Source organism: Calonectris borealis, chromosome 6 (genome assembly GCF_964195595.1).
Source record: "Calonectris borealis chromosome 6, bCalBor7.hap1.2, whole genome shotgun sequence".
NCBI classification, from domain to species: Eukaryota; Metazoa; Chordata; class Aves; order Procellariiformes; family Procellariidae; genus Calonectris; species Calonectris borealis.
In genome coordinates this window covers 35,348,505-35,365,260 of record NC_134317.1, presented here as the reverse complement: position 1 = coordinate 35,365,260, position 16,756 = coordinate 35,348,505, and the positions used below count along the sequence as shown (strand labels likewise).

The 16,756-nt window shown below is 45.9% G+C and overlaps 1 protein-coding gene across 4 annotated transcripts; it reads left to right on the top strand.

The window, feature by feature from the left end:
* Positions 1-2,429: 2,429 nt before the first annotated feature.
* AKAP19 (A-kinase anchoring protein 19) lies at positions 2,430-16,661 on the top strand. 4 transcript variants are annotated; one of them, XR_012674158.1, is made up of 5 exons: positions 2,430-2,493; positions 2,849-3,003; positions 8,371-8,438; positions 9,052-9,128; positions 12,665-16,661. XR_012674158.1 is itself a non-coding variant. In XM_075153658.1 (4 exons), exon 4 carries the CDS (start codon positions 12,831-12,833, stop codon positions 13,092-13,094), a length of 264 nt encoding a protein of 87 aa, XP_075009759.1. In that variant the 5' UTR covers positions 2,430-2,493; positions 2,849-3,003; positions 8,371-8,438; positions 12,665-12,830; the 3' UTR covers positions 13,095-16,661. The 4 variants fall into 4 exon arrangements, 2 of the variants coding, with proteins under 2 accessions (XP_075009759.1, XP_075009758.1); XR_012674159.1 differs by having other exon boundaries at positions 2,431-2,493; positions 2,846-3,003; XM_075153658.1 differs by lacking the exon at positions 9,052-9,128.
* The last annotated feature ends 95 nt before the right edge of the window (positions 16,662-16,756 follow it).

The window sequence follows — 16,756 nt, the reverse complement described above, 5'->3', positions numbered from 1 at the left end:
CAAAAGTAGCAGGTTAGCAATTTCTTACCTAAGTTCCTCTGAAACTTCAGTAGAGCTATCATCTGGTCTGGCAGGCGGTTACCGTTCCAGCAATGCCAACACTAGCACCATTCGGTAACTTCCATGGCTCAGTCTGCACCATTTTCCTCTTGTTGCAAATGTATTTATGCTACATGCACCTTATTATTGGAAAGTGCTTGTACCATTCCGGGGACATCCAAGTGGTCATTCTCCACCGGGGTGAACACACACAGCAGGGCACGCCGAGCTTTTGGAGGGTTTGGACTGTATCATAGGAAGACACTGAAACACTTTACGAGCTAAATATTTCATCGACTGCCTGGTCTGTGCTTGGTGGTAGTCATTTCAAATGGATGCTCCGCATTTAAAAAGACTGGATGCTTTGCTTGAGCCAAACATAATAAGCTGTCTTGCATACTCCACAGCTAATAAAATATTAAATACATTTTGACACCCAGAAATAAATACCGGCTTGAAATTCTTATCACGTGTATCTCCCTCTCCTTAAATCCCTATCCCTCCCGCTTTACACTGGAGTCCTGCTGCTCAGACCAAACGGTTTGTTGTCAGGTCGTGACACGGGGAGGCGAGTGGTGCACAAGTGCCGTACGGTTATTATCTGTTGGGGTGTAACGAAGCGATCAAATCCGGCGCTAGTGATGTACTCGCAGCCTGTGCCATGCAGAGGAAGACAGCCTGGGAAGCGTCTGCCCCACATCTCGAAGCTGCTCGGTGGGAACTCCACTCGCTTAAAAGCTGAAGTTAAAAGTGGAGCCTTGTGTTAAACCAGGCTAGAATAAAAAAGAGCACAGTAGCCATAAACCGCTACAAAGAGATTCATAATTTAGTTATGAAATTCTTATTTAAAAACTGTTTGTATATAGTTTAGAAATCACTGTTGTAATAATAGCACCGTGTTAATGCAAGGTAACCATGCCTTTCCAGTACTCTGTCTTACTTTAGTTCTGAGAGCTATGATTTTATTTGATTTGCTCCTCCACACACCCAGAGGCGAAGTGAAACAGTAATAAAAACATCTGACTGAAATCTACCCAGGTCAGCAGGTCCCCAGTCAAAGCTCCTTGAAATCAAAGGGTAGAGTGCCGCCGGCTTTAATAGGCTTTGGGTCAAGCTCCTTAAAACCTGCTCCTGCAAAAGCTTGCGCACCCGTGCTTAGCCCCCAAGGGGCTTACTCCTGGCAGGGGAACTCATGGCTTAAAACCCCTGCCTGTGAGCAACCGGAGCCGATATTGGTACCTGAGGCTGCCTGCACTGGGAACTGCTGCTGCGGGGAGGGTCGAGCTTTGCCCTCCTCTTGCCCAGCCCCAGAAATACCTAAATACATGGGAATACTTTTAGCCACAGGTCAGCACAGGCATTTAAAGCGAGTGCTCCCCCCCACCGAGGAGCACGAGTGCAGTGCTGAGCCCTGCAGCCTCCCTGCCCTTCCTTCCTGCAGCCCCCCTGCCCTTCCTGCAGCCCCCCTGCCCTTCCTGCAGCCCCCCAGCCTTTCAGCCTGTTGCCACAGGAGAAACCAGGGCCCAGCATGAGCCTCGTGCCCCGACGCACAGAGCCTGGCACCGCTGGCCCCAGGAGACCACTGCAAGTCCTGGGGTGCTGGTTTCCAGCCCCAGCCAGGCGTGAGCTGCTCGGCAGCCTCGCAGAGGCGGTACCCAAGGTGTGCGCTGCTGCTTTGATGTCAAGACTCCCGCAAAGGCAGGAATGCTTTACCCGAGATGTCTGCTCACAGCCTCTCTTGAGAAATGCTTTTTATTTTTAGCATCGCTTGTGTTTTTTAAAAAATTACAAATGTCAGGTCCTTCATTCAGGAAGCTTTCCTTCCGGATGGGGGCATTTCTTAAAAGGCTTTGGCACAATTAATATTTTTCTGGAGTTGTCCACGATCTGATGCTGCCTGACAGGGTAAAATAGGAGAAACTTCACCCAGGCCTCACCCCTCGTCTTTCCCACGGCTTGAATATTCAACGCTACTGAATCGTTCCCCGTTCGGTGGCGTGTTAGTGTTTCATCTAAGGGCTTAGTCGAACGTGCGATTTCGATAACCGTAAGCTTGTATACGGTAACTCTGTCCTTTAAAAATGCTTCCCCTCATTTACGAGAAGGAGAAGCCAATGAGCGGCGATTTTCCTGGGTGGGTGATTTTTTTCTCCGTTTCCTCTTTTTTTCTTTTTTTTTCAAATTTGAACTCGCAGGCCCCATCCCGGCGCTGAGGCACGTCGGCCCCCGCTGCCGCCGGCGGGGAGGCGGGAGGGCGGCGGGGGGGAGCCGGGGGGGGCGGGGCGGCAGGTGCCGCTGCGGAGCGGCGGGGCGGGGCGGCAGGTTGGGGCCGCGGCGCCGCTGAAGGGCACGGGGGGGGCGGCACCGCCCCGCCCCGCCCCGCCCCGCCCGGGAGCCCGCGGCCGCCCCGGCGGTGCCGCGGGGAGGGCGCCCGGCGGAGCGGAGCGGAGCGGCGTGAGTGGCGGCGGGTGGGGGGCCCCTCCCCGGCCGGTACCTGTGCGAGCGCGGCCGGGCCGGGCCGGCTGCCCGCTCCCCGGCCGGGCGGGGGGCCCGGGAGGTCCCCGAGGCGGGGAGCGGGGCGCGGGGGCGGTGGCTGCTCGGTCGCGAAGCTCCCGCCGGCGGCGGCGAAGCGGGAAGCTGGTGCCGGTGGTGCGGGGCGGAGGGAGGGCGTTGCCTGCCGGCAGCGCCCGGCCCTGCCCGCCGGGAGCCCGGCGGTGCCGCCGCGCCGGGCGCGCTTGGGGTAGTTCCCCCAAAGTGGTGTCAAGATGGGCTTTGGTGGCGTTTTCACGTCCGTGTCGTTGACCAGCAGGACTCTGGAGGACGCGGCGTTGGTGGGACGAGGGCCTGACCGTGCAGGCGCCTTTGGAGGAAGGAGCACCCTCTCCAGGAGCTCCTGCTGGAGGGACGCCGGTGGGATCACGTTTACAACATGCTCTTTGCACTTAAACCACCGCCACCGCGCTGGTAGGTCAGACGGCTTTCTTGCTTGGGTCTCATCTGGTTTAGGACCTACAAGGAGGAGCGGGGTAGCCTGGCGCTGTGTTGCGGGAGGGATGGGCTGTGTCCCCTTGCAGCCGTCACAATGGGTGGTGACCCACGGGGTGACCAGTGGCTGTGGGCAGGACTGGCCTTCAGCATCGTAAGTTTATGCTGTGGAGGAAAGGAGGAAGGGCTGGGCTTTGAGGTGGGGTTTTTCAGGACGGGCAGCGGTGACGCCTTACTCCTCCCATCATCTCACGGTGAGGTTGCTAGCTACAAAGTCCTCAAAACGGAGCAAAACGGAGGTGCTGCTCCACTTGGCACCCATGGGATCGCCCAGGAAGAGGTAGTACTACGTAAAGCGATGTGGGTGATGCAGAGTGGGAAGGTAAACGGCGTGGCTGCTTCTCTGTAAGCTGCGTTCCTGCTGCGGGGAAGACATGAGACAACTGCGTTTGCTGGCCGAGGTGGCGTGAGGGTTTCTTGTCTGCCCCTGCTCTGCCACGAGTACCTTTTCCAAGCTTCAGCACAAACCTGGGCAGGGCAGGTTACCTTGATCCAGCACGTTGTAAAATACAGATTTAGTAGGGTAAGATCAGCCATGGCAAAAATTGTAAAACATTTAGAAACATCTCGTGCTTTCTCATAGTTCAGGAAGTAGGAGTCCAAATTAGGTTTCTAAATATAGTAATTTTAAAAAAAAGGAAAAAGACAGGAATTTATACTATAGTCTTAACAAAGTGCCATTTTTAACCTTCAAGTACAGATAAATTCGTTTTCTTCTTCATTATGTTCTGCTGAGAAAATTCTTTCTTTAAAATCCCTTTGGTTTGTACGTGTCGCACAAGGAGTTGGGTAGAGCCTCGCGACGCTTGTGTCTCCGGGGACAAGGTGGTTCCTGGGCAGGGTCTGGCGGGGCAGAGCCGGCAGCGCTGCCAGGCTGCGCGGGGCACGGCTGCCTCGCCTGGCTGCCAGCCGCCCCGCGTCTTGGGCGCGAAGGCGTCAGCTCCATTAGAAGTAGAAGCTGGCACGTTAGGAGTGGTGAAATTCCAGAAAACAAATACTGGGGGAGAGCCGTGAGACAGTGGGATTTTTAAGGCTGACGCAGTTCTTTATTGCAATTCTGGGCAGCTTTCATGCAGCTGGAGCATCTGGTCATTAACTCCTCACTTTGTTCTCTTACTCCTCGGCTATTTCTGCTAATCATTAGTAACGTAGTTGTGATTTTAAAACGTGGGGCTGTGTTTTCCTGCGCGTTCCTATGTGAGACGTGGAAAAACGGGTCTTCTGTTGCATTCCTAATTCTGATTCCCAGTTTTACAATTGGCTTCTGTATGGGGAGATTAAAGAACAGAATAGGGTTGTGTGCTGCTTTTCTCCTACTCTTCTCTGGTTGATCTTGGGCAGATCCTGGCCATCTCCTTCCTTCTGACTTTCGTTTGCGTTAGTCTCCTGGGGCTTTTGCCTTCGTAAGGACGTCGCAAAGCAAACCAACGTACCTCATTCATACCTTATGATCTGCAGCTCCATATGTTCGCAGTTGAATCTTGTGACAGATACTACAATAAAACACGCCCCTGTCAGACCGAGATAGCGATCCACTGTTTTACCTGCTGCTGCTCATCAGTTCTCGCTGGCAGGATCCCCAGGCTGGGCAGCAGCCAGTGATAACGGCAGGAGGGGCTTTCTGGCTTGTAAAGATTTGTGCATCCCCGCTCGTCATCTGCAGCAGTCTGTCTTCGGCTGGCGCTGGGGAGGACAGTAACATACCTTTATAAACAAGGCTAGATCCTAAGTTCTAGCACAAGTATGAGTAGCTTGATGTTTTAATGTGTTCCTGAAGGTGGGCTGTTAATAGGTAGGCTGTGACTCCACGATTGACTTGTTAGGACAGCTTGTGGTATGTATAGAAAAATACAGTTTCCGCTCTAGTTCATTCAAAACAGTGTCACAGCATTGTAATAAACCAACAGGCTGCTGCGTTTGGACCCAGCGCCATGCTTTAGAGCAGTCTAACCTCGGTGTGGGACTTGGCCAGTTTCTCTGACACCCTTTGATGGTACGCCTTGCATTTTCCCCTGCTGTGGGGAAAATGTTTGTGGGGGTCGTCTTCAGGCTGTAGATTTGCAGCCAATGCATAATGGGGGGGTAGGCTGATAATATCAAGAACTGTGGGCTTTGTTGAAAGATGTGCCAAACCCATATCTTTCCATGTTACACGGGGCAAGGAAACAGCTGTGCATCTACGTTAAAAACTTTATATCCTTTTCTTATATTTTGTTCACTCACCAGTTTTGAGCATTATTTTGTTTTTGGGTTCTTAGAGAGTTTCAGCTCTCCTCTATGACCATTAGCTTTTCCTTTCTCTGAACCAATGCATTCCTCTATAATTTCTGGAGTTAGGTTCCTTAAATCTTGGCTAAACTGCCTGCAGATGGAGTTTCTGAGAAGCTCTGCATCTTCTCCATGCCCTTTCTTCTACAACCTCGCTCTGAGGCCTCACTTGCTAAGGAAATCCATTGGTCCACTCTTACCCATCTGGAAAACAGGCTTTCATCAACAGTAGGCATCCCGCTCCTGTTTGTATGAGGGTAGGTTATGTTAATGTTCTTCCTTGTCCGTGGTCTGGCAGAGAGTCTGTACTGATAAATGGCTGCTCACTTGTATTCTGAGACCACCAGGCATTGAAAAATCAAGCAGAATTAATACATTGTACATATTTCCGTCCAAATTTGGAGAAAATAGGAGTATGTACGGTTGGTTGGACAAGCAGCTAAGTTAAAGCGAGAGGAGAACCTGTAAGATGTTTTCAGCATCCTCTTCGCCTCTTGCCTTCAGGCTGCTCTCCGAGCTGCATGCAGTTCTGGTAAATAAACGGCTGTACTGGAGGATTTCAGGACAGGCTGACTGGGTACAGTTTTACTTTCATGAAATTAGACAGCTACACACAGTGTTCTTTACTTTTAACAAGACTTTTTTTCTTGGATGAAAACTAACCTTGTGGCCGCTGAGGACTGTACCTCCTGGCATTGCTGTTCTCTGAACTATTGGTATTTTCACCTAAAGGTTCCTTGCCGTACTTCACCGTTGCTTGCTACATCACCTGTCCCCTTATCGGAAAGCTTTTTAAAGTAAGCTAGGGGTCATCCCGATTCTGAAAAGTGAGTGTGTTCTTTCCCCATTCGGTTACAAACTGGCTTAGAAGCCTGAAAAAGTTTTATCAATTCTGGCCGTGGCAGGGGCGGGGAAGACCAAGCTTTGCGATTCCAGCACGTACCCTGAGACAGATAACCAGGAGACTTTCATTTACGCGCTAATCCTGCGCAGCGGTGGGTTGCCGTTCCTGCCCTTTCCGATCGGTAGCTCTTATCTCTTGTTGGCAGTAAGCGCACGAGAGGGAGAGGATGGCCCTGCGAGGAACGAGGGCTCCATTTTTGCTCTTCCTTGCCCAAATTGTTTCGGTGTATTTAGGTATTTCAGTGATTGCCTGCGATAGCTGGATCTTGGGAATCGTGCTTGTCTTAAAATAACTCTAGCTTTGTAAAATTTTCTTTTCCTATGATTAGAAGGAGACTTTATTATAAACATTACTCCAGCGTGTCTGCTCTGTAGGATTTGCAGAAAACTGGACGTTAAAGAGAGGCAGAAATACAAAACTGGTGGATTGGACCGCTTTGAGAGCCCCTGCCTGGGGCTGCCCTGCACGGGGAGCCTCTGCGTCCTGCGGCGACGGAGGAGATGCTGTGCACTCAGCGAATGGTTCATCCCTCTCCCATTTACGTGCCGCTGCTCTGTTCAAAACTGCAGAATATCCAAAGGCATATTGATACACGTATCAATATACTGTATCCTCGTGAATAACATCCCCCCTCCTAGGGGGAGGAAGGGCAGACATAAGATGTTCTGGGTTTCTGTGTCTCTCTCTGGAAGGAAGAGCCACCCTGCAGGAAGACCTGGATAGGCTGGAAGAGTGGGCTAACAAGAACCTTATGAAGTTCAACAAAGACAAATGTAAGGTCTTGCCCCTGGGAAAACATAATCCAGGAGTGCAGCACAGGCTGGGATCTACCCAGCTGGGGAGCAGCTCTGTGGAAAGGGACCTGGGGGTCCTGGTGGACAACAAGCTCAATATGGGTGAACAGCGTGCTGCTGCGGCAAAGAAAGCCAACAGGGTTCTGGGTTGCATCAACAAAGCCATCACCAGCAGAGATAAAGAAGTCATTATATTCAGTTCTGGTCCCCACTATGCAAAAAAGATGTGGACAGGCTGGAGAGGGTGCAGAGAAGGGCCACAAAGATGATCAAAGGACTGGGAAGCCTGCCGTATGAGGAAAGGCTGAGAGAACTGGGTTTGTTCAGCCTCGAGAAAAGAAGGCTTAGGGGAGACCTTATACCCATGTTTCAGTATTTAAAGGGTAGCTACAAAGAAGATGGAGACTCCCTTTTTACAAGGAGTCACATGGAAAAGATGAGGGGCAATGGGTACAAGTTACTCCTGGGGAGATTCCGATTGGATGCAAGAGGAAAATTGTTCACCATGAGAACAATCAGCCATTGGAATCATCTCCCCAGGGAAGTGGTGGATTCCGCAGCATTGGACACTTTTAAGATTTGGCTGGACAGGTGCTGGGCCATCTTGTCTAAACCGTGCTTTTGCCAAGAAAGGTTGGACCAGATGATCCTTGAGGTCCCTTCCAGCCTGGTATTCTGTGATTCTGTGGTTGTTATATGGAGGATGTAAATATTTAACGCGATTCGGTGCAGTTCAGAGGTCTGGATGCCTGAATGCTCTTTGGTTTACCTCTGTGGTACGTCAGTTGGGTCACCTGCCTTGAGTTTGAATCTCTTTGTTACAAAGAGTAATGTTTATGGTTTCCATGATAATGGCAGCACTGTGATTATCTGACTATTCTGCCTATGCACTTGGATGTTAAAGGTCCAGGTCTCGGCAGCAGCTCTGAGAGGGAGAAGGGAAAACAGGGGAGAACTTTTAAACTTCGACAAAAGATGGGGCGCTCCAAATGCTGGCGTATTACCCTTCCTAAATCCTTGCTGAAATCGTCCGTAACTGGACTTGCTGTGGAAGGAGGTTGGCATCCTGCATATGGGCCGCTTGCCCGAGCAGTGGCCCCGCTGTGCGCCGGGATTGGGTGCCGTGTATCAATTGTTGCGCCTGCCATTCAGTCTGATTTCCCAAGTGCTGTATCATCCCCTTTACCTTTGGCAAAGTCAAATACTGTGGGTGAAGAGACTTCTGCAAGGTCAGCGCTACAGATTCATCTAACTTTGTGATAATGTGCAACTCTGACATCTTCATGAGTGCTAAGTTTTATTTATTGATTCTCTTTGCAGAGTCCCAGTTGTGAAGCTGTCTGTCTGGGGGCAGGTGGGACAACTTGTTAAAAGCAGACGGGTTCTTGGTAAGTAGCATGCTGACCTTCTCTCCTGGATACAGAGGGAAAAACTACAAGCCTCCCTGGCTGGAGGAGGGTTACAAGGAGCCAAATTTGAGCCTAAAAGTTTGGAAAGTGAGGAGCCTGGCTCTGTGACAGCAGAAATTACTCGCTGTGTTCAATTGGGCAAAGCTGCACTAAGCTATTTTGAAAAGCACGACTTATTTTTAATCCGGTGACTGCCATAACAAAAAGTGTTATAGAAAGCGATTCCTTGCAGTATAATATTGAACTTCAAGGAGATTTTTTCAAAGGTCTTATGGATGGAAGCCATTTAAATCGTAGCAGGAACTTATTTGTCTGTGATAGCTCGAGATGTTGTGTAACAGCAGAACTGTTTCTTATGCCTGTCTCCATCATACGAAGACATATTCCGGAGAGGCAGGCGAAACTCTTTTTTTTTTGGATAGCTCACGTTTATCCTTTTGTAATTATTTCTTCTTGATGATTTTAATACCTTAAAAAGTCTATTTATCTAAATAAAACTGCAGTTACGCTATTGATGCGTTTTTCCCCTCTATTTTCTATCGTATAATAATGAATTGCAGGCATCTTTTTACCATTGTTTTGTTTCCTTCAGGGGCTAGAAATGAACTTACCTTGGCAGGAAACACGTAGCAAGGCTGGCAAAGAGACTGCTTAGCCCTCTCATGCAAGGTGAGTTCAGCTATGCGGTATGACTCCCTCAATATCGTCTCTCTCCTTGCGGTACCACAGGGCTCATGTGTAGTAAATAACATAATAGGTGAAACAACACCTGAACTTGTCCTCGGGAGCTTCCAGTGCCAGGAATATGGAAGGGAATTGATTGTTTTCAGGACTCTTCTTAAAACAACACGCAGCCTTTATAGTATTGAAGTTAAACGAGGTCTTTAAAAGCATATTGACTATATGTCCACTGAAATTGAGCATGGCTAGGAACTTGTCTTTTTAAGATGAATTAAATCAACATTTCACTTCCTGTAAAATCGGTCTTTAGAAAGAGACCGATGTGTTAAGGTTTGTGATGGTGCTGCTTTAATTCCGGCTCGCAGCACTGCACTAAGCACAGCAGCTTGTCACGGGGGGAGCTGCATCTGCAGGGGCTTTGGCCTGAGCCTTGACCCATCTACGCCGTGGTTTCTGAAAGACAACTGGCAACAGATTAGAGCTCGGACACCGAAAGAAACGGACTCCTATCAGACAATTTTGCCTAGTGCAGTGACTGAATGAAACATCGTGCCGGGAGTAAAATGCACTTTTTTTTTTTCCTCTTGTTGTGAGGAAAGCTAGAGATGTTAAAATTCCTGTCAGAACGTAACGCTCTGGAGATGAGTTCGGTAGAGGGGATTTAAACGGTGCTTTACCATGTACGTGCAAGCAATTGTTGTCAGAAAAACAGGAAAGCAGTCAGAAGATTGAGGGCAACTTCACTTGCGATCGTTTCTGTGCCAACAATTATTAACTCAAGTAGAGCGGGCAAACTATAAAACGTCCTGCAGTGACTTGGAAGGTACTGCGCTCTATAAATAATGAAATGAGTCGAGAATTTAAACTAGGGTCGATAACTTTGCTTTTAAGCTCAACTAATAACCAATTTAGAACAATTTAGTTGTCTTGCATGCCTTGCTATCTAAAAGTTTTATAGCCTGTCCCTTCCTCTGTGTAGGACAGTCAGACAAACATTTCATTTAGCCCAAATGAAAAGACAGAGGTAAGAAGGTGGCAACAGAGGTAAATCCTGCAGAGGAAGATGCTGACCTATGGAATTTTTCCCTCCTTGCTCTAGGAGATGTTTGTCCTCCTTCTACTCGCGTTCCCTCCTTCTTTCTGCTGGACACTAGCTCATCTGCTGGTGTCCCCTAACAGAAGAGGAAAGGAAAGCTCCAGTTGTAGGATGGAAACGTCTTAAAACAATGATAAAATGCTAACTAAAGCTGGCTACCATTTAACAGACCTCCTTTAAAAGGTGCAAAAAAGGATAACTTATAAAAGAATATGGCTCCAAACTTAGATAAAAAATCCAAATCTGCATAGTCATCAGATCAAGTGTCAGGGATGAAACTCTGATAAAATACGTTGTTATATCAACTGTGGCGTAGAGCATTTGTATGGCTGGGGAATCTGAGGTGTAAATCTACAATATTTACAGTTCTGGCTAAGCCTAAGGAGGACACGATACCTAATCTAAAACTCCAATTGTCACCAGTAGTGTAGCGAGAAGGGAGTGGACAGCATACCTGTGTACCTCCCAGGGAAGCTCGTGCGTTACCTTACAGGGTAAAGACTGCAGCCTTCAGGTATCAGCAATGGTGGGTTAGAGATGCTATTAGTGACTCTTTGCCATATTAGATACTTCGAGCGACGTATTTGTCCAGAAGAGCAAGTGGAAATTACTTTATTAATGTTTTATTAATGGTAAATATTGAAATTAGACATACACAAGATAGTACTATTAGAAAGTTTTGAATTATTCAGATGTCTGAATTGCTTTCAGACGTCTCCTTGGCCTCTGGTCTCTAAGCATGTTCCGTAAGCGTTTTAAGTTTCATCAGTGCATGCAGTTGATAGACATGGGTATAAAGCTCATGTTTTTTTTATAAACCTCCATAAATGTGGTTTCTTGGGCAGTGAAGGGAATCCTTCCTTTTACTCATTTAATAACAAGTTACTAGAATAAAAATCTCACTGATAGCTTAGCTCTCCTCCGTGTCAGGTAAAACTACAAATGCTAGCGGCAGGGTTTATGTTACAGGCTTGTTAACTATACTGCCTACTCTTAAAATACACTGGCGCGTGCTGCAGTGTATCATTACGCGCAAAAGCAGCTTACTGAACTCTGTTAGTGATTTACAAACATTGCTCTAAAACGCTGAAATGTTCTGATGCAAAGCTGAAGGTATGAAAACATTCGTACGTACTTCGTGGTTTCAGAAGCCCTTTAGGTCTGACTTTCTGCCAGGAACACCAACCATCGCTTCTGAGTGCTGGCACTTCAGTCCTACAAACTGTTTTCTAAGCAGGTAGTGATGTTTTTCTGCCCTAGCAGAAAGAGGAGAGAAGCTTGTCACCGTGAACCTGGTTCTCATGAGTCAGCTGCTAGACTGGGGAAGTCCCATCCTACCTGTGAAGCACCATTTGCCTGCAAGTGGGATTGATTTCCTCTGCAAAGACTGGACTGGAGCCCCTCTTTCCCCCAGTATATAAAGCAAATAAATAAGGCTTAACATCTTTGCCATGATTATGTTTTCAAAGGCTATTTACAAAAAAATCTTTAACTTTGGCTGACCTTAGTACCACGTCATCGGGTGAAGCTGTAGGGAACAGTTGGTTTCTGTGCAGCCCAGTCTTTATTTTGGCTGGCAGTCTATTCACTCTGATCAGTGGGTAAGCTCATGCCAAGCAAAGTCAGGCTTATCATGAGACTCTGCTTTGCCTGTACAAAGAAAATAGCCTGAGAAACAGCTTTGTAGGCTAGTAAACAAAAAAACACATACCGGAATTTGGGGCTGACCAATTCTGATTCTTGAGGAGTTTGACAAAAGGCCCGTCAGGTGTTTCGTTCCTCACTCTCCTCTAGATCTCGAGTTGTCCCGCTTTAGCAGGAGTGGTGCTCTAGCTCTGTCAGAACTGCCCTGAACACAGCAGTCGGCTGCTGCGTTCCCCAACTCCTCGAGGGAGAACACGAAAAGCAGCCCTTGCTTCTTGTGAATACCTTCTAGTGGCTGCATGCTCAAGCCTCCTTGAGCAACAGCAGAATGACGCTGAGGATTAGTGTCACTCCTGCCCGAAGGGTGTACAACAGCCATGACGCAAAGCTCGTGTTGTGGTGGTTGTGTGGTGCTTCTGGGGGGTGTTTTGGGGGTTTGTTTTTATTTTTTTTAGCAGCAGCAGTCACTGGAGTTAAACAGTATTTGTTTACAGATTCAGGAAAATAGCACTGCATTGTCAGTTTGGAAGAAACAGGTTATTTTTTTTTTCCTAAGGCGTTGACATTCCTAGATGGCTTACATCACGTACTGGGAATTGCACTCAAAGGCAGCTTGAATTCAGGTCAAGCTTTGCCTACTTGTAGTAGATGGATGTTACCGATAAAAACATTTTACGCACAACACGCTGAGATTTATTGAAGTTGCTTCTGCAAGTAGTGAATTTAGCTTTCCTTTGAGCTCGCTGAGAATGGCAAACTACTTATTGCCTTTATATTTTGACAGATTTCTCCAGAAGTAAAGAAGCACAAAAGGAGACATTCTGTTCTGTGAAAATAACTGGAACCACTGGCAAGAAGCAGCAACACTGTGCATCAAACAAGGAAACCATTTCCAGGTTATCAAAACATGCTGTTGAACTGAATTTTGCAGCTGCGTTTTCAAATGTACCATGGGATGCATCAAATCCAAGGATGCCTTTCCAGGTTCAAACGCTATCCAGGGTGAAAGGATCAGGGAAGGTAATGAAGGATGCACTGGGGAGAAATCGTCACTGATAGCAGTGAAGGTGGATGAGAAAGGTCCATCAAGCACTATAGTGCTAGACTATGCGCACCGTCTCTCCCGTGAGATTCTTGATCAGGCGGTGAAACAGTGGGCAGTGACTGAAAGCAAATATAGCGACATCCCTTATATCGAAAGCGATGTGCCCTGAGCCCTGACTGGCAAGGACTGTCTTCACAGTGAGTGTCCTGTCTGTTAAGCAGTTTGTATTTGGTACTAGTGCAAATAAAGTAAAATCAGCTGTGATTTGAGCATAATGCCACTATAGAATGTGTTTGCAAGGAGAGGCTGAAAAAATTTGCCTTTTAATCTGTATTGCTAAGAAATTGGATTACAGTAGAATCTATTAATCAAGTGTCATTTGTTATCAGCTGTATGTTGAGTATTCTGTCTTTGTATGTGTTGAATGTGATCAGAAATTAGTGTTAAGAAAGAGGATGAGAAGAATGTGGCTGCCGTGCAACTGTACAAGCACTGCCACAGAAGCCCCAAAGATGCTCAAGAACAAAGCGTGGATTATTTATATGTACTGCATAAAAAATCAGTGGCCTGTTTGTAGGTGGAGAGAGAAGAACTCTCTATGCTTGGTAAATCTGTCCACATTTTGCTAAAGAGAAACCAAGGTCTACATGCAGCAAAGATAACTGCTGTCATAAATTTTACTTTGATTCTTTGACCTGACTAAATCTGTAAACCACAAAATAATGAAGGCGATGAGAAGCATTTCATAAAACCAAGCAATATTCAGGAAACCATGTGGATTATGGTACTATTCAACTTCCATTAAGTGAACCAGTGAGAAACATTAAAATATTGATAAACAGTGCATTATAATTAACAGATGCTCTAGCTTCTGTAAATGCATGAAGGCTGCTATCTAAAATCCTGCAGTAAGATAGTTTAATTACATCTGATCACTGCGTTCACACCAAAGCTGTTTGGTTTTTTGGTTTGGTTTTTTTTTCTTTGGCGTTAGGGTGCTGGGTTTTGGGGGTTTTGTTTTGGTTTTTCGCTGTAACCCAGCTAGGTGTGCAAAAACTACTGATGCTAACTAGTGAAATGAACCTTCAAAGGTGTAACAATGTTTTAGGACTATGTATTTCATGGGAACTATGGCTGCATTATGCTAAAATTTCACTCTAAAGTTACACCCTTGGGACAGAACGCCTTCCTTCAGCTTCTGTAGGCTCATCGCTTACCTGTTGGTAAAACTGTGTATGGCGATGCAAATATAAGCTACAGAAACCTACAGGCTGAGCAGTGCACTGAATTAGTGAATAAGCCTTAGGCCCAAAGCTAAAGGGCTACATTCTTTACCGATTTTATCTACCTTGCATGCACACGCTGCACCCTGCTTCTCCAGGACTTGCAGCCTGACCTACTGTAGTCATAATTAGCATTTGAGATATCAAGAAAGGGATGAATTAATCATAGTCATCTTAAAGCTACAGTTTTGCTGACATTTTATACAAAGTGAATACCTTGTAGAAGCTTGGGTTTTTAGCACTTGTTTGTTCCTTTTTCTGTTATGGCCAGTTTAAAAGACATAGGGTTTTTTCCTACATCAAAGTGCTTTCCATTTCACATTTTCATTTTATAGAAAAATGCTTTCCATACTGGCAAAAACTGTTACTGTTTTTAAAAGGTACACGTAGTTCTAGTAAATGATACAAAGCATGATTTTCAAGCCATGGTAAGCAAGCAGAAAGAGGACCAGGTCAGTCGTTACTTGTAGCTTGTTCTCAGACAGGACAGTCTATGAATTGAGCTGTTTTGCAAACTTTGACACAAGTTTAGTGATTTGAAATTCACCTGTATGGGGAAGTGGTTGTATCAAGAGTAAATGGTAAAAAATGCTTTTTTGTAACACGGCACAAACTCCCATTAATTCACACTGACCAGACTAGACCCTGCTACTAAGACTGTTCTCAGGCTTTTGCTGAAAAAGGGAAAAAAATCTGCCTGTGTTGTAATGTCATCTTCTTTAAAGTAATGTAGTCGTCTTTGAAGCCATATGTAAAGTGGGACTAAGGTATTATGGCCCATTTAAATTCTACTGCTAACAGTGATGCTCCTGGAAGCTCTAAAACGTGTAAAACATTAGATCATACCCTATATTTGCTCTATCTAAAAAAACTCCATGCCATATACTAGGGTGAATTAAAAAAGCAAAACTAAAACACTGATCAGATCAGTACACATTAATTGGATATTGCTTAAGCACAGTATTAAAAGAGAGTCCTATTCTTATTATAGCTAAAATAAAGCTTTATTACAAAAAAAGGCCAACTTTTCTGCAACATTAGTCTTGGCTCAAGAATGTTAACACTGCCAAAGACGGTAATTAAAACAAAAAAAGGCGAGGAAAAAAAAACAAAGCACCCTAACTCCATAGACATTATTTGCCAGATAGGTGGGTACAGGTCAATAGCAGATAGAAAACTGCAGTCGCTTCAAGAGAGCATTTAGGTGTACCTGCCTTGACCCTCGTACAAATCCCTTGGTGGCTGCTGCGGGGAGTTAGGTGTTGCGGTGCTTGCTGCTGCAATGTCTCAAATCCTTTCTTTGGATGTAGCCTTAGCACCTGGCACTCTTCTGGAGCCAGAGTATCAGATGCACTTTTGACAGCAACTTCTCCATTGGCAGGCTGCCACTGCACAGTCCAACAGCAAGCAGGATTATAAGGTAAAATAGCGTCAAGTTAAGTCATAGCATCTGTACTGATAAACACTCAAAATTTCCCCAAAGGAGAAAGTTACCTAGGTATAATTCAACGTGCTTCACAGTGAGCTTCCATTTGGAGCACTTGCTGCGTGGGACGGCTGCACTGCTTGCTCAGAGAGCCGCCCATAACGCGACAGCGACTGAACCGCCTGCTGCTTGTTATGTCCCAACAGTCACACACCTGCAACCACAACGCTTGTCTTCCCTCATTAACGCTTGAAGATTACAGCAGCTTCGATATGGCCTGAAGTGCAATTCCAGCTGGTTTATGATGCTTTCTATGACACTGGCACTTCAGGGAAAGCAGGCAGCAAATGGAAAGCAGACAAGCTTGCAAACAAACTTACAAACAACAGGGAGACAGCTTCTCACCAGGAAAATAATCTCTTTTACAAGATGCTGTCCTTAATAAATAAAGCACTTACCCTTAACAAAAAAAAAAAAAACCAACCTGTTAAATACTACAATCTGGTGAGGGATTGAAGGAGAGCTCATTCCAGAGTTCTGCTGTATTTTTAATAGGCACAATAGTAATATATAATAACAATAAAAATGAAGACTTCTTTACCTAAATAAAATTGTATCTGTTTACTTATCATTAGATTACTCTAAACTGTGCTATAGTCTTATAAAGCCACTTATAGTGGCTTTCCAGCTAAGTTGCCACTGATTCTTTGACTTGGTTTTGTGTAATAAGGGCACTCCAGTATAGGACTGGCATACTCTGCAAAACCATTTACTTCTATTTAGGAGTTAAAAATACATTTGCTTTATATTTTTTCCAGGAAACATAAGTATAGTCTGAGTGGGTACTATGTGACTGACTTGATATTCTGATAATGGTTCAAAACACATTAACTGCAGCACAACTTTGTAAAATTGCCGTTTCTGTAGTAAGACACATCAGTATTCCCAAATAAAACACACTACAATATATTTTTACAATATTTTTGTGGCAAATACTTTCTTGTGGACCAAATAAAATTAAACTTACCATCTGCTTGTAAGACTTTTATTTGATAAAAATGTACAGATTGGACAGGGTCTTGTTACCATGAGTTTGGGATAAATCCCGTTCACATAAATTTT

What these genes read in the sequence shown, in the direction of transcription:
- AKAP19 (XM_075153658.1), top strand. Translation starts at nt 12,831, where the DNA reads ATGGGATGCATCAAATCCAAGGATGCCTTTCCAGGTTCAAACGCTATC.